At 39.6% G+C, this 22,803-nt stretch overlaps 1 protein-coding gene across 1 annotated transcript in view; it reads right to left on the reverse strand.

The window, feature by feature from the left end:
- Positions 1 to 22,803, reverse strand: part of LOC122652154 (alpha,alpha-trehalose-phosphate synthase [UDP-forming] 1-like) — a 46,815-nt gene that overhangs the window by 19,378 nt on the left and 4,634 nt on the right. Inside the window, exons 6-7 of the mRNA XM_043845828.1 lie at positions 19,293 to 19,443; positions 2,980 to 3,068 (exon numbers count right to left, since the gene is read on the reverse strand). Of these exons, the coding sequence (XP_043701763.1) occupies positions 2,980 to 3,068; positions 19,293 to 19,443 (240 nt within the window). The remainder of the gene's footprint in view (positions 1 to 2,979; positions 3,069 to 19,292; positions 19,444 to 22,803) is intronic.

The following is a 22,803-nucleotide window of genomic DNA, read 5'->3' on the forward strand; positions in this document are numbered from 1 at the left end:
ATATTTTTTAAAACAGTCACAGATGGAGCCAAGAAATACATAGTGATTATGCATTATATAGATATGATTCACCAAGCAAGGAATAGCCAAACTACTGAATACGAAAGCCAAAGTAAACTTATAATGATAAATAAAAAAGGGTGCATCTTATTGTAACCAAAGTGGTGAACTGAGAAATTGTAACCTTCTTTTGATTGCCCCTTGTTTGATTCCCATAATTTTTTTAATCCAGGGGTAAAAAAAGGCTTTCAAATTTATTTTGAAAGCGACTTACCATTACGTCATTCTCAAGAGCTGTCATTTTCTAGCATGTTTTTTGAGTACACATGAAAATTCAGGATTTTAAACTCATTGAAAGAAAAACTGTGTTATACTGAAAGGGCAAAAGGTAAGCATACAAGTACGTTTTCACCAGCTTTGGTACAACAAGATTTTTCCTAATAAAATAAAAATAAAAACTGGAGATGTTATCAAACATAAATACCACATTAAAGCACACAACGGTTAATAAAATCACTGGTTTTCAGTTATTCTTTGAAGGTCTCGAAAAGCACATAGACGCAACAAAAGAAGATGAAGGAATGTAATTATAACTAACAAATTTCACTACATGATTGACTATTTTTTCTTTAATAAAGCTCAGGCAGGATACAGTTAACACATATTCCTCAAATAAAGCCAAGAGTCATATGTGGAATTGTGGATCTAATTAATGCAGTTAAGATTCACATAGCCACATCAACACAGCACAGTGATTGAAAGAGTCTGAAGCAATCTAATTTGGAGTCAGGGAATTGTCAAAGGCCCAAGGAATTGCCAGAAGTTTAACTGAAGCTCTGTTTTGGTCATTTTGAGATACATATAAAGTGCAGAAAGAATAAATTTCCATATTATTTATTGTTTCTGTTGAGCAGCATATCCACTTCCATTGGGCAGTAAATCAGGAATCCCATTGGCACAGTATCATAAGTACAAGTCAATTTACCATAGAGCCACAAAATTGCTTAAAAAGTAAGTTGGTGTTGACAAAAGATTGAGAGAAAGCCACTTTGACTTCGATTCTAAGACCTCTCAAGCTTCCATTCATATTTCTTTTATCAAGAAAAATACATTACAGCGTATTTGAAATTACAGTTATAATCAGGCGTTTATAGTCAGGGGTTCACTTATAATTACAGTATTCGCAGTAGCTTATAACTATATGGCCAAGAGGTCAATTAGGGTAACTTTTCACCCTATTGATTTGTTTTTCTCTTTTACTCCTTTTCTTTCATTCTTTCTTTCTTCTCTCCAATGGATCCTCTTTTCTTAGATCTGCTCACTCTACTGTTAAATATGGTTTCTGATTTGGTACATGGTATCAGAGCCAGGTTGATCAGTAATCCTCCTCCTTTCTTCTTTTTCTCATTCACAACTCAGAATCAAAGAAGTATACTGGATCAATTTCTCTTCTGAAGTTTCTCATAAAAAAACTCAGGTGTGTTCAGTGCAGCAATGGTTATTGCGGCTAGTGTTGTAGTTCCTGTGTACTCAAGACTCCCTTGTCATTCATACAATCAAGTACAAGGGATCAATGCACTGTCCTTAGATTTGGGATTCTGAATCTCCGTTGTTCCTTTCTGTGATAGTACACTATACAGTATCTCTTAACATCTTTAACCACCTTCATTGTCCCACATCCAAGGATTTAATTATCGGTATCAGTTATTGTATCAGAGGGGTGATTTTAAGATAGGAATTGTATCGTATGGGAGAGGGGCAGGATACTCTAAATATACGTATGAACATAGTCAAGAAATGCATGGATGTTCTTATGATACATATAAAATACAGTTTTGAAGCATAAAAGTCCGTATTAAGCAATGTGTAATTATATATCAGCTTGATGCAATGATTTAAGCCGTTTTTGCCTAATCTAGTGAGGCATAACAAAAAAAAAAGTAATAAAAAAGAGATTTGAGCACCAAGAATAAAAAGAGATCTGCAACTTTGTCACTTTTCACCTAAATATGCTTTGATCCGTGATTTGAGCACTGTAAATCCCCAAAACTTGTGGAAATGCTAAAGATTAGGGGTCATTTTTTTATGTTATATGATTTCCTCTAACTCATATCGAATAGAAAATCAAGTTTCCAAGGACTTCAATTGCTCTCAGTTTCACATCTCCCTCACAGTTTTTGTTTTTCAGGTTTAAAGGAGGCGTATCAAGTGTATCTTACCTGTATCGTCCTGTATCAGACCGCATAGGCCGGTATCAGTCGATACAATTTTTTTTGAAAACTAAGTATCATTTGGATATCCACCAATACCGATACATATCGGCCTATACGATACCATAATCACTAAAACTTAACACACTGCCCACATCATGAGGTCACAAGTCGGGAATCAATTACATGATTTCTGTTCACCATGAAAAGGAGGGGTGGAAGAGCAAACAACACCATAAGTCTTGAATAAAGTTTCAACCAAGCTCTATGACCTACTTGGACTTCAGTGGGTGACAAAGTACACCGATGTACACAAAGTGGGTCACAAAGTGCATTCAAGAAGCTCACTTTAAGCTACTAATGCAAAAAAGGAATGTTTTACGTTGAACAAACGTATTTACAGCTTCTCCGAATATAGTGAAAGAAAGAACCATTGAAGTTTGCTATTCCAGACATCCATCGTGAGTCCACAATAGGATGACCTAAACAGGAATCGACAGACCAAAGATAAAACGTAGGAGAGTAAGAAATTAGATGAAATATTCTTGCATCTAGTGAAACCTAGTAATCTCCATTTATGGAAAGAGGGATGACTTTATTGCAACTTTCAACCTATTTACTTTAGCAAGGCTGCATGCATTATGATAAACTTGAGAAAGCCTCAAATATTCCTCAATTTGAACCATTCAAAAGAGCAATTCAGTAGCAATGACCATTTGGGAATTTAACAGAATGACGAAAATATCAAGTAAAAATGGTGAATGCTGACCAAGTGATGTATGGGAACAGCTGTCAAAGTTCCAAATCTGCCATTAATGCGCCCAACAATTTCATGAACCTGGCTCGTGAGCTTTTGGTCTGTTGAAACAATAAAATAAGGAAAACCAAGTGATTACAAACAACAATACTAAATCTATTCTCTGCATAGGAAAAATCTGAACTGTCTCAGACAGGAATACCACTGCTAAATTAAAGAAGCTCCTAATCATTTTCTCCAATGAATGCACATGTACCATAGCAAAAATACCAAAGCATAATTATGCACGCCGATGCAGACATAATCATAGTTGTCATTTGTCAAGGCTTCACCTAGGCGATGCCAAGGTGACCAATTGGTTGCCTTGGACATCTTGGTGGTATTGTTGTTGTTGCCTTGCATCTGGACCACCTCCAACGCCTTGGGTCTCCCAGATGCCATGACAACTATGGATATAATAGAATAAATAACAGCTAAAAACATACTAAAACTATAATAGTGGCAACACAATTCACAACATCATCAAAAGAACAAATTGGAAAAACAAATAGAAAGAAAGTAGAGAGATCATAAATTCAAACTGTTAATTATATGTACCGTGGAGTACATTGTGTTGTAACTCGATGGGAGGAGTCTTCCCTCTATCGAGGTTTGATGTCTTGGAGTCCTAGTATGTTTAGGAGCATTAGGGTTAGTTTCTAAGTTAGTCTTTGAGTTGTTTCTAATTTCTATTTATGATTCCTATTACATATATGAGTCTAATGTTATGTACTCTCTTAATTATAAACAAAGACTTTCGGGGGGGGGGGGGGGGAATCCTAGGTATCAACTTCTATTCCTAGATAGTCCCCCTTTGTAACGACCCCAAACCCGGACAAGGTAAAAAGTTTACCCTCACAGGCATTGATCAGAAATCACCTTTCACATTTGTATAAATAACCCAATTCCCATAAAATTCATACATACACAGGGGAAGACTTAACACTACTGGAGTTGGGAATAAGACTAAAACATGATATATATATATAGATAACACTGGTAGCAAATGAACAAGTATTACAAAACTCTGTGAATTTAAACCTGATTGCAAAACATGTTTTATGTCTTTCTCACATCATAACTCCTACTGTTTACAAACACTTCTCTCAATCCTGTTCCCTAGGTTGGTGTACCATGTACACTCACAATCTAAAGAGTCTGAAGTTGTGCACACCTCTCTTCTGAACTCATCATCTAAAAAGAATATTTATAATAGGGATGAGCCAACAGCTCAGTGAGGAAAACATATTACGATACAATCAAGTGCTCATGTGCTTTATTAACAATGTACAAACAAGCATACAACGTTTTACTGTTAAGTTAGGTCTTTAGTCATTATTGTGAAATACCGATTGTGCACATAACAGTTGAGGTTAGCATGGCCTCATGTCATTTATTCAACTCTTTATCCCAGTACTGCAGCCCAGAGAGGAATGACACGACTTGTACTCGTACTCATGTTCTCGTAGTCTCGAAGGACAGCTCATCGTAGTCCCGAAGGACAGCTCGTATTCTCGTAGTCCCAAAGGACAACTTGTAAGAAACCTCATCCAGTACCTAACCCCCTACTAGAAAGAGACGATATTCACAGGTCATGTTCTGATAATGCTACTACTATCAGACTCATACACTTGTTCACATAACTTATACTTGTGTTTACATATCTCGTACATGTTTTCGCATTTTTCATTCACATACTCACACTTCTTGTACCCCATAATCATATCATTCAAAATGTGGTGTTTCAAACAGTTCATTACACCTCATTTAGCTACACATATACAATTCTCTAACATTTGTTAATCATGCATACAAGTCATCCATTCAATAATCTATATCATGCTCATACACTACAATACACAACTTAAGACATAGCCATTTTCATACATTTCAAATACTCAACATATAGCAATACTAGTATATGATCCCTCACCTTGCTTGATACAATGATTTGTAGATTAAATCCATTTAATGCAGCACCTAGGTTTCCCAAGTCCTAAAATAACAAGTCAAAGTATCATGTCAATACATCTTACAATCACATTAAGCATACCCTCAAAATCCCAAAAGGTTTGGCCCTTCAAAACAGTCAAAAATATCCAAACAGGGCTAATCCAGACTCGCCGGATCCCTCTGCCCATTAAATCAGTTAAATTCTAGTGGCAACCGGTGCACTCCGGTTCTTAACTGGCTTAGCCGCTTAATTTATCCGGCTAGCCGTTTTAGTACCCAGAACTCTGTTCGAGAGCTCTGTTCAACCCTATTTTGGAATGCGATTTTGACCTACATAAAAGCAGAATTGGACAGTCTATTTCTATACAAATTAAAGCCCTACTAGTCTAGTTTCAAACAAAGCTGGAATCATTCCTTTTCGAGTTGAAATGAGGGAGATATGGTCTCTGGACTGCCCAAAGGTCAGTCTGCCAGAACAGGAAAACTCAATTGAAATAGAGGTTTTGATTGGGGTTTTAAACCCTGCTCCTTGAAGCATTCAAACAGGTCTCTACACTTTCAAAACCCTACTAAATCAGCCCTAACCCTTGCCCTTACAGAACATAAATAAATCCCTATTTACACTCAAACAAAATCAATTAAACAAATTGAAGCAACTCCCTTTCAAATCTGGTTTTCTAATCTCTTTTCAATCTTTGATGTCCTTAAATCTCACCCTTCAATTCCTATGGTTCCAGCAGCCCAGTTCCATTACATACCCATTAATTTCACTCACAGTTCAGAAGCCATCACCAATTCTTCAATTCCTTCTGCTTCTTCCTTTTTTTTTTTGATAACGGAGGGTGTCCCCCCACATCCTTTGGAGTGGGTATAATCCCTTCGGGCCCCCCCCCCCATGCCATTTCCGCTCCGAAGAGGGTGAGTGGCCCCAAGGTTGGTACCAAGGGGATTCGAACCCAGGTAAGATGCTTCATGAGGCGCTTTACCCACTACGAAATCACCAATGGACCAAACCCCTTGGGGTTCTTCTTCTTCTTCCTTTCTTTTCTTCCAACTCCCAGCTGCAGAATCGATTCTGTTGTTGAACGATTTTTTATTAACTCTAATCCTAATTAACACAATATATATAATATGAGTTAAAACTTAACTAATTACTAACAACATTAACAATCTATAATAACTAATCACTAATCTTTAATTAAACTAACTTACATTGGTCAAACCTCCATTAAACTACTAATGTCTCAGCATGAGACACCTCAACACCCATGTGGCTGAGTTTTAATGCCACCTCATCCTTAGAGCCATGTGGTTGACCATAGAATACCACCACCTACTTAGGCAATGCACAAGGTGGCAGCTCCATAAGACTATGTGGCTGAATTCCTATTGTCATCACCACCTTGGCCATGCAAATTGTGGCTGTTTAGACTTAGTCAAACAAAGTGGCTGTTGATAACACCTATGCCATGTGGCTACCAACCATGCCACCACCTCATCCTCTCCATGCACCATGTGGTAGCCCTTAAGTAAGACACAGGATCCAATCATGCTAAGCCACCTCTAATCCCGAATTAGTCATAATTAATCCTCCACTAATCGAAATTAACTCCTCTAATCACCTCACTAATCATGATTACCATTAATCATGCCACCTCATGCTTCACTATTCACTTAATATATATTAATTCAAGTAAATCAGATACATTCATTTAAATCATACAAATGAAATATGATTAAATCAATATTAAAACATTCAAATGGAAATGTGGGGCTGGTTCTACAATTCAATTGCAATAACATGGTATCAGAGCATAACCATCAATTGGTTATACATTCTCCGTTCTAGTTTGAAAGGTCTCACAAGATTACTGTTAAGGGTTGCAGCACCCTATACTGCATATTGTTTTAGATTAGGCCCTAGTTGATGATACTGATGATAAACTAGGGCCCTTATTTCCTAATCTACAATTCCCATGGAGTGAAGATTGATTGCAGACAGAAAATTTACAGAATCAAGGTTGCGGTTCATCCTGGAAGGCTGATTTCTACTTCTATTATTATCTTAAATTATTTTGTATCCAACCGATGTATCCTTCTCAGATTTTGAAAGGTGAATTGCCCATACTTGAAGGCCAACTGGATCGAAGTTTGAGTCTGATCAGAGTCTTTAACCTCATCCAATTATTGTTACTTCTCACTCCATGCGATACCCTGTTTTAGGGCAACTTTCAGTTCTTTACAATTTGCAATTACTCACAATTGGTTCAGCAGATTGTTGTGACTTTTGGGGTTTTATTCCCCTTTCTAGGTATCTTGTTTAATCCTACTTTTAGGTCAATCTGAACTGTTGAGTTTCTGAGATTGAAATAACCCACAGCTGAGTTAATGTGGTTAAAATCATTGCTTCAAGAGTTGGAATTTCCAGTTACTCAACCTATGAAGATGTTTTGTGGTAATCAAGCTGCTATATATATTTCAAGCAATCCAGTGTTTCATGAGAAGACCAAGCATATTAAAGTTGATTGTCTTTTTGTGAGAGATGCAGTTATGAAAAAGTTGATTTCTACTCCGTTTGTTTCATCTACTAATCAGGTCAGTGATATATTTACCAAACCACTGTTTGGTCCTACTTTTCGAAAAGGCTGTTCCAAGCTGGGCCCGGGTGATTTGTATGCTCCAGCTTGAGGGGGAGTGTTAACTATATGTACTGTGGGGTACATTGTGTTGTAACTCGATAGGGAGAGTCTTCCCTCTATCGAGATTTGATGTCTTGGAGCCCTAGTATGTTTAGGAGCATCAGGGTTAGTCCCTAAGTTGGCCTTTGAGTAGTTTCTAATTTCTATTCCTATTGCAAATAGGAGTCTAATGCTATGTACTCTCTTAATTATAAATAAAGACTTTTTTTTTTCTTGGGAGGGGGACTGCTAGGTATCAACCTCTGTTCCTAGGCAATCCCCCTTTCTCTCCCATCTCTTCTCTTCTTCGGTTCTCTGGTTCTACAATTCAATTGCAGCTGCACAAACATTACTGATGTCAAATTTTAAACCTGCATTTATTTGGTTATCTCTTTAAGTTATTGCACTTTTGCTAATGAGTCCTACCCACATTGACTGTGCTTATATTTCAATTTCTACTTTAAGATGCTCAGAATTGTAGCAAGTGACCATATTCTTAGGGAAATCAACATCTAGAACACCAACAACCAACACAATCTCTAAACTCTAACAGTTCTCCTACTGTATGTTTCTTTGTTTTACATTCTGAGAGTGTAGGTTTCTCTTAACTTATGTTCAGTGACATCATTCTGTCAATGCTTTGCACATCATAAACTGAATATACATTCTCGTGTCATATGTTCCGCAGCAGCAATGATACACTGATCCACTATCATCTCTGACATTTACACTAATGGATCAGCAGCATGCCTGACTCGGCCTATCAATTCACATGAGGCATCTTCAGCAACTTTCACACACACACAAAATTTACCATGAAAAGGTGTACCATGTGGCCAAAATTTCTTAATGTTGACACTGAAGTTTTATCTCTCTCAAATTTGAGAGTTTTCCTTTTATGGGTCTTTGATAACACCGAAACCCAATAGAATAAGAGAATAGTACTGCATAATATTACTTTTTCTCAACCCGCATCTGTAAATGTATTTTTTGAGTGTCTTTGTCTTGAATAAGAATAATATCTAAGGTGATCTAAGACTTAGCAGCGAGAGAATTAGATGAAATATCGATTAGAAGGTAATGCTTTCAGCATGGCAAAGCATCTAGTACCACTAAACCTATAAAACATTGCTAACAACTAAGTTGTATGTTCACTCTCTACCTCAATAGGAAAGGTTACCGGAGCTCCAGTCCAATGAAAGACCAGATGCAATTAGATCCAATTTGAACATCTCGTCAAGTTCAATTAGAAAAGAAAACCAACCATTCAGGTAGTTGACCTACCACGCATTTCTAGCCCATGCTAGTCCTGGTAAGTTTCCTCCAATAATCCATGCTAGTACAATAATCTGTCCTTACTTTTTAAGCATTTTGGGGCAAGCTTCCGCGCTGCCCCGAAGCTTTGGACGGGACCCACGGAGATCGTGATGACAGCTCATAGTTGGATCTCACTATGAAACATTTGAATCGACCGGACCCAACTATATTTTAGAAAAAGAGTCAAAATCAATGCCACATCCCAAGTGAAGGAGGATAAACCTAGTGCTCCACCCAGGGCATGAGAATTTTATACCAAGTTAGTTGAATGACTGACGCTCAGAGCATAGCTCTGAGGGAAGCGGGTGGCGACTGATGAAAGGTCTTTATATTCAAGCGCCTTTCGAAGCCAAACCATAGATGGAAGAACCCTTAACACTCCTTGCCCTAATTGGAAAAATGGAAGGACGCGGGCGGGATATTACTGAACGAAGCTTCGGGATAAAGACACTTTCTTCGTTGGGCGAACTTAGTTGTTCCCAAAGGGAGACTCTCATTGGGACGAAAAGCTAACGTTCGAGTTAACCCAGGCCCAGGAAAGCTTTAGCTTTCGGAACAATCCAATCACATAAATATTGCATTAATTGCTATGCCACTCTTTCTTTCTGTCTTTCTTTCTATTTAGCACTTCCGAATTGCTAAATATATTTTGCCAACTTATCTTTTGATAAAGAAGACTTCATTCAACAAATGAGATACCTTGTAAGGCAGTCTTACTATACCGTAAAATAATGACCACCAGCACAAAAGGCTGCACAAAAGGGGGCTATAAATGCATGACCAACAAAAAACCTGATTTTAACCTCATTGAAACATTCATTACTCCTGAGATTCGAAGTAGTAGGATCATAAAAGTCTTTGCCTACCAATGCCCAACCGTGCATAAGTACTGCACCTTGAAGGCGGATTCTATAGCAGGTTTTGATGCAGATCAATCAGATCTAAATCTAATAGATCTGATTGGTCTGCTGGTAATGGGCCCACTAATGGTATGAAGGGATCTTGATCTGACAACTAGATATGGGCAGATTTGAATCTAGATCTAATGGTCAGAATTCAATATGGTCACTACAAGATCTAAACAACTAAGTTCCAGAATTAAATCAGTCATAAATAGGAAAGCATTTGAATTTAATGAGGATGGAGGAGAGAAAAACAGATCAATGGGTATTATTATGGAGATAAAAGGGGAGAAACAATCAAAAACTGAAAGAAGATAAGAAATAAGTGGTAAAGAAGGAAGTGGTCGATGGGTGGACCGAGGAGACAAAGAGATAAATTCTTTCCTATAAAACAGGATCTAAAACTGAAGCAATTGAGTAGAAGAGAAAAAAGAGGCTATCGACTAGAAGGGAAAAACAAGAAATAGAAAGGGGAAAAAAGGGGAAATCTTACTACCGTAGAGGGGGAGAAAGAGATATAGTAGCTGAGAGAAAGACGGAAACCAAAATTGTGGGGGAAAGGAGAAAGGAGAGAAGAGAGAGAAGGATCTCTTACCAAATTGAGAGAGAGAGAGAAGAGCCAGCTTGCAAGCCAAACAAACAATTCAATCCATAGTTGTCATGTCAACTAGGCAACCCAAGGCGTTGGAGGGGGGCTTAGGTGGCAAGGTGCCTGCCTAGGCGCCCTAGACATGCAATAAATGACTATGTAATATAATAATGATAATTTTATATAGTTATATGTAACATACAAGCCATACCAATGCAATATGATATAATTATACCAGTAATGACTTAATATGAGAAAAACAATATATAATAGACAGAGCATAGGATAGAATATAAGCATATTCATCAAAAAAACAAAACAAAACATAAACATAAATCAACGTAAACTCGTGAAGTGTCAACAAGGCGAGATGTCACCTTATACCCAAAAAAGAGTCTAGACGCCTAGACTGCACTCTGACAACTATGATTGATGATTGAATCCATTAATTCAAAATCATGGAGATGGGGTTGGTTACATTACTCATAAATAGAAACAAAATCAAAATCTCCTAGAATGACTCAACTACCAAGACTTTCCTAACTAGACAGCCAAGGACTCTAAATTTCCTAAACTAACTCAAAGGACTTAGGATAAGATAAATCCCTATCCAACTATCACCAACATGGGACCCACTAATAAAATAATAATATTCCTCTCCCCCACCCCTTAAAACCCAATTTCAGGCCTTATATTTGAGCCTATTACAATAATAAATTCCAAAAACTAAAGCCAAAACCAAAGCTATACTAAAACCTGACCAGAATTTTAACCTAGCTTCACACCTGACTTGCATTATTGCCTCCTTGTTAAAAAGACTCTTCCTCGAGCCTTTTTATGGACAAATCTCCACCACTCAATCAGCATCCATCATTGTCAACTTTGATGGTACGATGATCCAGTGCATCTTACGACCAAAATCAACAACAATCAGTTCCTTACATCAAAGATTTGTTGAGGAAGAAGGAAATCAACTGTCTCGATCTCTTTGTAAACAATGTCAAGTTCTGTCTCTCTGATTGGAATCTATTTTTGGGAGCTCCACCATCTTCAATCAGACTGTTGATCAATTCCTCGGCTTCAATCTCGTCATCAGGATCATAATCAGGTGGATCTGGATTAGGAGGAATAGGATCATAACATTTAGCAATGGTTAATGGAGAATTGAGGACCTACCAGCATAGGGAAGTCCAAGAAGTTTCAGTCCTAGCGTGGTCCAGTCTATTTTAAAGGCTTGGGTCCATTTTGTTTCTTGATTAAGTTTTTTTTTTTTTCCAGTGTATTTAAGTCAGTCTCAGTTGAATCGGTGATTCAATTGGTTCAGTTTAAGTTAGACATTTTGTAATTGTCTTAGGTGTTTTAAGTTTGGGCCCACATCAATCATCCATGCCACTTAGACTTTAAAAAGGAATAGTTAGTTGTAATAGGAATCGGCTAGGGGGTTTCCTAGCCAGATTTTTTTTTTTTTTTTTTTTTTTTAAACCCGAATATTACCTAGGACCCGGGCTGGCCCCTGAGCTTTTATTAGATTCCAGAAAAATAATAAAGAATACAGGGGGGGGGCATACCACCTTACCCCAACCCATGCCTCTAAGAAGACACTCCACTCAAGACATCCTATCCAGCCCTTACATGAAAAGATAGCTCAAGAACCTAGCTTCTAAGTATAGGCAAGCCTGCTTTGTCCTCACGAAGGATGCTCTGCAGGGGTCCCATAGGTATGCTCCCAAGCCGAAACCTGGCAGATGCCTCAGTATCACAAGAGAAATTGGCCAACCAGTCTGCCGCCCTGTTGCTCTCCCGGAAAGCAAAAGACACATGAGCCCGTGTGGAAACAACTAACTCCAGGATCTCCTTAAAACAGTGCCAACCTTCCCACAACTTACATCTCCTCATATTAACAATCCTTACCGTTGTCTCGGAGTCAGAATTTACCACCACATCCATTAAACCCATCACCTTGCATAATTTCAGTCCATCCCTCAAGGCCCTCAGCTCTGCCAATGAGTTAGTGCAGGGGGCCATAAAAATTGGAGAAGGCAGCCAGCACATCCCCATTTCGATTCCTGATAATCCCTCCCCCGCCACCCGGGCCAGGATTGCCGCGGCAGACACCATCCACATTCAGCTTAACCGAAACAAAAGGGGGGCACCAGTACACAGGATAAGGGCGTTTCCTCTTGGGGGTTGGAGCCGACAAACCAAAGCACTGCAGTAATAAACTATCCCTAGCAGAAACATGACAACCAACCTTGGAAGGGTAGGGAAGCTCCCTCACCCATCTCTTGATGCACTCGATTATGGAATTAGCTGTCCTCCTCTGTTCCCCATGCCTTCTGTTATTTCTTTCCTTCCAGAGTTCCCAAACTATCAGAGATGGCAGAATCAAACTCTGCTTTTATTGCTTTTATAAATAAAGACAAAGGGCTCCATAGCCCACGATTTTGATGTCTAACAAACCTGTTGTGCTACCTAGCATGGAGTGCTTCTTCCTTGTGAGAATCAAGGTGTGATTGGTGGTGAATCCAACGAATACCTAGCAGCGGGAAACCCAGGTACTGCAGCCCTTTATTTTGTCTTCATTAAGGTACGATCTGTGCTTATACTCTCTGAAATTCTGTCCAGTTTAGTTCCTGTGATTCCTCATTCCTATCCTCACTTGGACTGCTGATTTGAAGGTGATCTACATAGCTGGTTTAGATTTTGGTTTCAGAACCTTTCAATCGACTGTACCCTATTCCATAATCTGCTTTCAAATAGTAATTCTGTTGGGTATTTGATACAGTCCTACTTCGAGTAGGATTGATCTTTATTGACTTGAAATATGAAAACGATAGGGGAAGGTATTGTACACAGGAGATTCTCCCATCAACTCCATCAAATGAGGGGTGCAAGGGCTTTTATATCATTTTAGAATGGTATTTAAGCCAATCTGATTGCATTTAATGCAGGTCGTGCACATGCACAGCCGTGCACATGCACAGCCGTGCACGAAAACTTTTACCAAAATGATAAAGGATATTTTCTGGTCGATACTTAGTTGTAAAAAAAAGGGTGTACCAGTGCACGAGGCTCCCGCCACTGCGGGGTCTGGGGAGGGTCATAATGTACGCAGCCTTACCCCTGCTTTCGCCGAAAGGCTGTTTCCAGACTCAAACCCATGGCCTCTTGGTTACAATGAAGCAACCTTAACCGTTGCACCAAGGCCCACCCTCGGTCAGTACTTCAGTTGTCTGAAATTAATATCATACATTGGTTTTTTGTTGGCCAATACAATTCTGTGATCTGAACTGTATGAGTCTCTGTTGTGACAGATTTAGCCCTATCCTAGGGTCACTAGGAATACTCCATAACTACAGATCCAGCCACTGGATCTTGCTGGGGTTTTCAGCATAACTTGTGCCCCTAAAAGAACTCGACCAGGCTTTCGGCCTGATCTCATTATTTCATTTGATTATATATGTTTTCTCCTATTTCTGGAATTTTATCTCTGCGTCAATTCTGTTATTAGTGCTGGTTTATCAACTAAATCAGACTACATAACTGTTCTTGATCATGGATATTCAAATATAAACGCCCTCTTAACACTCATTCATAATGTCCAAATATCATCTTTCATTGAAAGTAATAATTCGTAGATATATTGATCAACCTCTATGATGAAGAGCTTCAGGTTCAGTTCTGTTACCAAACTGATGCAAATCGTTCAGATCTAATGAATCTGATTGACCTATGGGTAACGGGCTCACTAACGGTATGAAGGGATCTCAATCTGACAGCTAGATATGGGCAGATTTGAATCTAGGTCTAATGGTCAGAATTTAATATGGTAACTACAAGGTCATAACAACTAATTTTCAGATTTTTTTTTTTTGGATGAATAAAAACTCATTACCAAAGGAAAAGAGAAGGGAGGGATAGAACAAACAAAATAGCAAACAAATTACAAGACCCTGCCTTTACAAAGGAGGAGGCAAGGGCCTGAAAAAGAAAAGGGGAAGAACCCCAATAAACCACAACCAACTAAAATCAGTGAGGCGGCGCACTAGGGGGGCCATAGCAATAAGGCCAAACCACAAGTGGACAAGCAGCCCAACCTTCAAAGAAAGCGCATGAACCGGAATTGAAGATCCTTAATGCAGGAAAGCCTGTCATAACACAACATGGTATCCAGGCAAAGGACATGACCGCAGATGTCCATAGTAGAGGCAATTTCTTCTCATTGTTGGGCAAGGAATAGTCCGGAGGGGGGCTTCTTAGGATGAGGAAGGGAGCTTATGTCATGCCGAAGGTAGACACGAAGGGGGGTTGCGGGACGGCAGGGGGCGAAGAAGTTTCAGGGGAGTATATACGGGTGGAAGAGGAAGGAGAAGAAGGGGCAGGTTGAGTTCAGGTTGGAAGGTTGCCAAGTACTGGACCAAGAATAGAAGACCCACTAGGATGGGGGCCATAAGGGTGATGGGATGGGGAGTGATTGTCAGACATAGGGCCGTGAGAAGGCCCAAGCCCAATGAGATGAGGGCCACGCAAGGGGCGAGGCCTAATAGAGTTAAAAACATGAGATAAGCCTGAAGCATGAAGGCTTTCAATGGAGAGGCTGAGAGGAGATTGGATAGATTGCCCATGGGGTCTAGGGTGGATGGGGGGGGGGGGGAGTGGGCTGCGCAAGAGGAAAGGCCCACTGGAGTTAGAAACGAGGGATGGGCCTGAAGCGTAGGGGTTTTCGATGAGGATAAGTTGAGATGGAGTGGGGAGGAGGGACGAGAGCGGAGAGAGGGCTCGATTTGGGAGGGTTTCTCGTCGTGGAAGGAGGGGAAAGTGGGAGCTGTAGAGGAGCAGAGGGAGGGGAGTAGTTGGATGGGAAAGAGGAATGATGGAAACAACTCGAAGACTCAGGGGCTTTCGGCGAGCTGGCAGGAGCATCGTACGATTGGGGAAGAGAGCTGTCGGGAAAAGCAGCCAAGGGCAACGCTGCAGAACTGTAGTGACCATCAGACTGAGATGGGCTATAGACCGTCAGTAATGTTGCAGTGACCCTGTCATGGCCTCGAGGAGAACCAGTTTAGGCTCTTGGTGACAGTTAACTTTTCGCCGGCAAAGTCCTTCTCCCCCGACTAGGAGACCTCAGGGGATCAGATGAGGCAGAAGGCAGCGGATGCGAGGTGGGTAGATAGAGGAAATATTTTTATTGAGAGATGGGGCCATCTCCTCATTGGCAGGAGCTTCTTCTGTTGCAACTATGGATCTTTTACCGGAGACAAGGGAAAGGAGACACTTGAAAAGCAGACATAGCAGGGAGCGAAAAGCAGGAAGCATTGGTGGCGTGTCCAAAGACCTTGCAGGTTTGACAATGTAGAGGGAACCAGTCATAGCAGATTTCCTGGTCGAAAGAGCGACCTTGTCGTCTGCCATGGTGATGGAGGAGGGGGTGAAGAATCTGCAAGAACTTCAAGACAGATGTGGGTGAAGGCCAATCTGTCCATGATCTTGGTTCTCCTAGTAGAGAAGAGGGGATTCCTAATGACCAACCCAATAATACTTATGCCTTCTTCACACCAAAAGTGCAGCGGAAACCCTGGGAGGAAATCCAAAGGGGAATGGAACTCGGGCTAACTTTATTGAGCTGAAAGAATCGATCCAATTGCCGGAGAACAATAGATTTACGCCCAACATGCCAGGGCCTCCTTCAAGAGCACAAGCTTTATCATCTTCATTAGAAAACTTGAAAATGAAGAACCCATTATCTAGTAGGTATATTTCTACAGATCCACGCACCTTCCATAGTTGAGATAGAGAGATTTTGACAATGCTGAAGGGGGGCCTGCTCGCAATGAAGTGACCAACAAGGGCATTTTGTCATTTCCTTGCTTCAGAGTCCAGGAGAGAAGATGAGCAGAGGGCTATCTTAGAGTCACCAAGGAGGGAAGGAGAGACATAGTGCAGAGAGAGACCTTCACCAGAAGGCAGACACGTCTGGCCAAAGAGTGAGCTCCAAGCCAATCCCCATGAGGACAAGGGGGAGGGGCAAGGGAATGGCTAGGGACCGAGGATGAGGTAAATGGGACGATAGTTGCAGGGAGGGAGGATGGAGTAGAGGGAAGGTTGGAGACAGAGAGAGGAGGGGGAGCTGAAGGTGACGGAGCCACCCCAGGGGGAATCATGAAGCCTTGACCAGGTAATGAATTTTTAAATTTCAGAATTTAAATCAGCCATAAATAGGAAAGTATTTAAATTTCATGATGTAGAATGGAGGAGAAAAAAAAAATGATGGGTGTTTTATGGACATAAAATAGGGGAGAAACAACCTCACATTTAGGATCATGTAACTAGTTACCGTTGGAACAAAAAGAAAGAGAAAAGGATAATAAGAAATAAGAGGGAAATAAGGAAGTGGTCGATGGGTGGAATGATGAGAGGTAAGAGAGACATTCTTTGCTATAAAATAACAAGATCTAAAACTGAAGCAAAACAGTAGAAGAGAAAGGGAGGCTATCGCCTAGAAGGGAAAAAGGAGAAATATAAGGAAAAAAGAAGGGGAAATCTTCCCACCATGGAGGGGGACATATATATATAGGGACAAAGATCCCTGCTTGGTTGCACCCTCTATACCCTGTCACAGGGCACCATGAAATGACGCCCTCGGCCACTGGGTGGAGACCGAAGTGTGCTCTCCCATTGGCCCAGATGCTGGTGTAGAGACCATGCGACCAAGCAGAGATCTCTTGCTCATATATATATATATATATATATATATATAGAAGCTGAGAAAAAAATGGAAACCAAAATTGTTGGGGAAAGGAGAGAACAAAGAGAAGGAAGAGAAAGATCTCCAATGGATTGAAAGAAAAAAAGGAGAGAGAAGAGCCAGCTCACAAGCCAAACATTCAATTCAATCCACAAAGAGGAGAAAGAAGGGAGAGAAGGATCTCTCACCAGATTAAGAGAGGAAAAGGAGAACAGAGAGAAGAGCCAGCTCGCAAGCCAAACAAACAATTCAATCCATTAATTCAAAACCGTGAAGATGGGGTTGGTAACATTACTTATTTATAGAAACAGAATAAAAATCTCCTAGACTGATACAATTACTAAGATTTTCCTAACTACACAACTAAGGGCTCTAAATTTCCTAAATTAACTCAAAGACTAACTAACAACTTAGGATAAAAAAAATCCAACTATCACCAACATGGGACCCACTAATAAAATAATAATTTGTATTCACCCCTTAAAATCCTACTTTTGGGCCTTATATTTCAGCCTATTACAACAATAAATTCCAACAACTAAAGCACAACCCAAACCTATAACTAAACTGTTATCAAAACCTGAATTCTGAGAATGCTTGAATGATCAATGAGATCAGTCAAGCTCTCTATTTATAATAATAATAATAAAAGAGATTACAAAGGGAAACACTGTTCACGACACTGTTCACGTGAACAGTGCCACAGCCCAAATTACAACTCTACCCTTGTTCAAAAGTACATAAATAAAGCATAAATAAAATAACAAAAGTACCCTTATAATATTGGGTAACACATCTCAACATAAACCTCACCCGAATTTATACCTAGCCTTAAAACGGGCCTGCATTAGTTTTAACATAGCTCTCAAAGACCATCCTATTACAACCCAACCAAACAAGCCAAAAAACTGCTGCAGGGACTAATCTCCATAGGATGCAGCAGGTGCTTTGATGATAACAAGGACTCCACTAGGCTACTGGCCAGGACCTGGGAGGTGCCAATCCTACAAATAATTTCTCTCCAAAGCTGAGTTACATAAGGACAGTGTACTAGAGAACAATTGTCTCCTCATTCCTCACAAAACCATCAAGCATTGTGAGGATCATCTCATTGGTAAGGGTCAATGGTAAGAGGACAGTTCAATGAACAAGTCCTTAAAAAGAACAACTTCACTCCGTATGTAATATAACCAGATGTACTAGCATTAAGGATGGGTATTGAGCAGAGTATTGCAGAAAAGACTTAAAGAATAAAGCTACCTCTGTTTCCAAAAGACCAGAGATACCCAGAGATACCCATGTCCTTGTCATCTTTACGAAAATTGATAATCTCCAAGAGGGATTGCAAGTCTGTAAGCATGGGGCCTTACAAATCAATAGCTTCCCTCTTATATCGATTACTAAAACACTTGAAGCATAATCAACCACTGTAGCATCCTTATGACATATTCCAAAAGTAACAAGGACACAAACACATGTTAATGTTTGACGCAGAAATGAGCCGAGTAACCAAAAAATAAACACAACATTTTTGTACATTTTTAAATATATGATTAGTATGTCTATCTCCCTCCTTCCTTCCCAATCTCTTATTTTAAAACAAAAAAGCAACACAAAAAACATCAACCAGTGTCAACAGGCACACCTACTTTCCCACTCGTGGACAGCATAAAATGAGAAATAGCATTGTTCTTGTACATAAAAAGAATCCACAAAGCTCATCTCAAATTTTATTTACATTTCTGAGTTGGATGAATATGTAGCAGTATCCACATCAAAGAACAAAAGAAAAGTATCCCATAGCCCAATGCCCCAAGCCTAGAACAAAGAAGAAGAATCTATTTCCATTGCTTATGACATGCCTGTCCTACATATTAATCAACTTCGGTGGTCCATGGCATACCATATTATTCTCCTACATTAATTTTTTCAAGCCCTAAAACTCTACTTTGTTTTAATTAATATATATCAGAAGAAAGAATGATATAATACATTATGGTTTCCATTTTTCACATAAATACCTCAATAAAAATAAAAAATTTGTATAGAATAAAAATTGCAACACATACTACGACTTATGGAAACATATTGAAAGTGCATACAATCTGGAACATCTGTCCTTGTTGGCACAGCAATTTGCAGTAAAACTACTTTGTCACGCCAATCTGCATTTTCTTCAAGGAACTTTTCAAATGCCAATATCTTTTGTGGAATTCCTTTAATCATATCAAGACGGTCAACACCTAACATAACCTGTACACAATGAAACAATAACAATAATTGGACAGAATAGAAAAATGAAACAAGGCAAACAAAAATGAATTTTTCCTATCAAGGAACTAATAGAACCCTAAGTTATGTCACATAAACGGGCTGGCATGTATTTCACACATCCATAGAAGTGCATATAATGACATAAAAAAGAACCAGTGAAACTGACAGCAGAACTGAGGTCAAAACATAAACTGTATCATACTTGTCAAGTTATTATACTTTTAGCAATTTATGTAACTCAGCCTAGTATTAGAATGATTCCTCAAGCATATTCAACAGAGGTGCCGTAAATAAAATTATTTGGCAACTATGTAAGGCTGATGTTTGAGATTTTATGAAAAACAACCCATGAAATGATTATAAGGTAATACCAACAATAAAATTATCTGGATTAGCAAAGAGAGTTGGAAGTAGCACAAGGATCGATTCAATAGAAGAGAACAGGAGGTAAGAGGTGAGACGAAAAGAAGAGACAATGAGAGGAAGCAGAGAAAGAGATGTGCAATAGCTTGGGGAGAGAATTGACTTTTCTCCCCTACATTGATTTACTAACTTGAGATATGAGAAATTACATGCATACCCCCTATGCTAACATAAGGTAGTCTAGGGAGGTAAAAGGACATTACAAGATAATAACCCAGTACCCAAAGAACCCTTATTACATAAAGTCTAACACTCCCCCTCAAGCTGGAGAATAAATGTCATAAATTCCCAACTTGCACAGAAGGGTTCTGAACTGGTGAGAGATGGGCCCTTTGGTGAAGATATCAGTCAATTGGTCGTCTGTCTTCACAAAAGAAGTGCAAATGCAGCTAGAGTCAATCTTCTCCTTGATGAAATGTCGGTCCACCTAAATGGACTATGTTAGTCATGTTGCACAGGATTGTGAGAGAGGAGCCCTTCGGTGAAAACATCAGCTAATTGGTCGTCTATCTTCACAAAATAAGTGCAAATGCAGCTAGAGTCAATCTTCTCCTTAATGAAATGTCGGTCCACTTCAATGTGCTATGTTTGGTCATGTTGCATGGGATTGTGAGCTATATACTTTTATCAGCCTTGTTAACACAATACAACCGCCTAGGTCCCTTAGGGTCAAATCCCAACTCTTGAACCAACCATCTCAACCATAGGAGTTTACATACTCCACGAGCCATTGCCTTAAATTCTGTCTCTGCACCTGATCGAGCAACAGGCTGCTTTTTGCTCCTCCATGTAACCAAACTACCACCCACAAATGTGCAATAGCCCAATGTAGACCGTCTGTCAAAAACAGAGCCAAACCAATTGGCATCAGTGTAGCCTTCAAACCTTATATGGTTGTGCCTAGCATATATTAGTCCTTTTCCTAGTCTGCACTTCAAGTACCTAAGGATGCGATACATAACATCCAAATGATCACTCTTGCGAGCATGCATAAACTGACTTACCACCCCAACCGCATAGGTGAGATCTGTGCAAGTTAGAGAGAGAGAGAGAGATCAGTTTCTCCACTAGTCTCTGATACTTCCTTGCATCAACAAGTGACGGACCACAATCTTTTCCCAACTTGTGATTTTGCTCAATAGGAGAGTTTGTTGGTCTATAACTCAACATCCCTATTTCTTTCAACAAATCGAGCACAAACTTCCTCTAACAGATATTTATTCCCTTCTTAGACCTTGACACTGCAATCCCCAAGACGAACTTCAAAGGTCCAAGGTCTTTGATCTCAAAGCGTTGAACCAATTAAGACTTCAGTCTGTTTATCTCAACCCTATCATTTCCAATCATCACAATGTCATCCACATAGACAATTAGGGTTGTGATAGTAACATTACCTCGCAAAGTAAATAAAGTATTGTCAGCTTGACTCAGGGTATATCCATTCTTCAGAATAGCTTGTTTAAACCTCTCAAACCAAGCCTTTAGGGACTGTTTAAGGCCATATAGAGCTTTTTTAAGAAGAAACACTTTCCCTTCAGCTAAGGGAAACTTGAAGCCTGGTGAAGTATGCATATACACTTCCTCTTCTGTCACCATGGAGGAATGCATTCTTCACATCCAGCCGATACAATGGCTAATCTCTATCGGCCGCCAATGATAGGAGGACTCTTATTGAATTATGTTTAGCCACAGAGAAAATGTCTCCTAATAGGTAATCTCATACACATGACTATATCCTTTGGCCTCCAATCTGGCCTTACATTTCTCAACAGTGCCATCTGATTGGTACTTGATTGTGTAGACCCATCTACATCCAACTAGAACTCTCCGCCTAGCAAAGATAATTTCCAAGTCAAGTTCTTCGTAAAGACCATCATTTCCTCACACATGGCTTCTTCCACTTTAGGTCAATCATGACCTTAGTGACATCCTTGGGAATGGGAATTGAGGAAAGACAAACTAAGAAAGCAGCACTTGTACGAGAGAAAGCATCATAGGAAACAAACTTGGATATAGGATTAGTTCAAGCTCTTGTTCCTTTCCAAACAGCAATGGGAAGATCCAACTCAGAAGGATGGGAAGAAGTATTACCTAACTCAACAGGTCTTTTTTCCCTTTCTTTTGTACACAAGTAACTCCTTCACATTACCAAAACCCCCTAAATGGTCAACAACATCCACTTCCTTGTGTTTCCCCACGTCAAGCAGGAATGGAGGAAGACAAAGGTGAAAGGAAAGGGACAGATTCAAAGGTCACATCTTTAAAGAGTGGTAATGAGGAGTAAAGAAAGGTATAGATTCAAAGAAGTGACATCTTTAGAGAGAAGTCACCTTCGGAAGAGGGATGGTAGGACTTATCGCCATTAGTAGTTTGGGGAATACCAAAGGAAAATCCATTTGAGATGAAAGAGAGAAAGTAGAAGCTTAGGGGACATAATTTCCAAAGGGAATTTGGAACCAAGAAGACTAGTGGGCATACAGTTGGTTAAGAAGGCAATAGTAAGAGGGGAATCAGACCAAAAAGTTTTAGGGGCATATATGCCAACTAGTAGACTCCTAGTGACTTCCAATAAATGGTAATTTTTCCTTTCAGCTACCCCATTCTGTTGGAGTGTCAACACAAGCAAGCTGATAGAGAATCCCATTATCGATAAAAAGGTGTTGGAAATTGAGTACAAGATAGAAATTTTTAAAAGCATCATAGACCTCACTTTTATGTTAATCAAAAAGGTCCATGTGGTAAGGGAGCAATCATCAACAGACGAATAAAAAATAACAAGCCAGATAAAGAGGTAGTGGGAGCAGGTCCCCAAATATCAGATTGCACAATATGAAAAGGAACATTTGATCTATTACGATGGTAAGGATAAGAAGAACGACAATGCTTAGCAAACAACCAGGGTTCAGAAGAAAACAA

The sequence above is a fragment of the Telopea speciosissima genome, chromosome 2 (genome assembly GCF_018873765.1).
Source record: "Telopea speciosissima isolate NSW1024214 ecotype Mountain lineage chromosome 2, Tspe_v1, whole genome shotgun sequence".
NCBI lineage: Eukaryota > Viridiplantae > Streptophyta > Magnoliopsida > Proteales > Proteaceae > Telopea > Telopea speciosissima.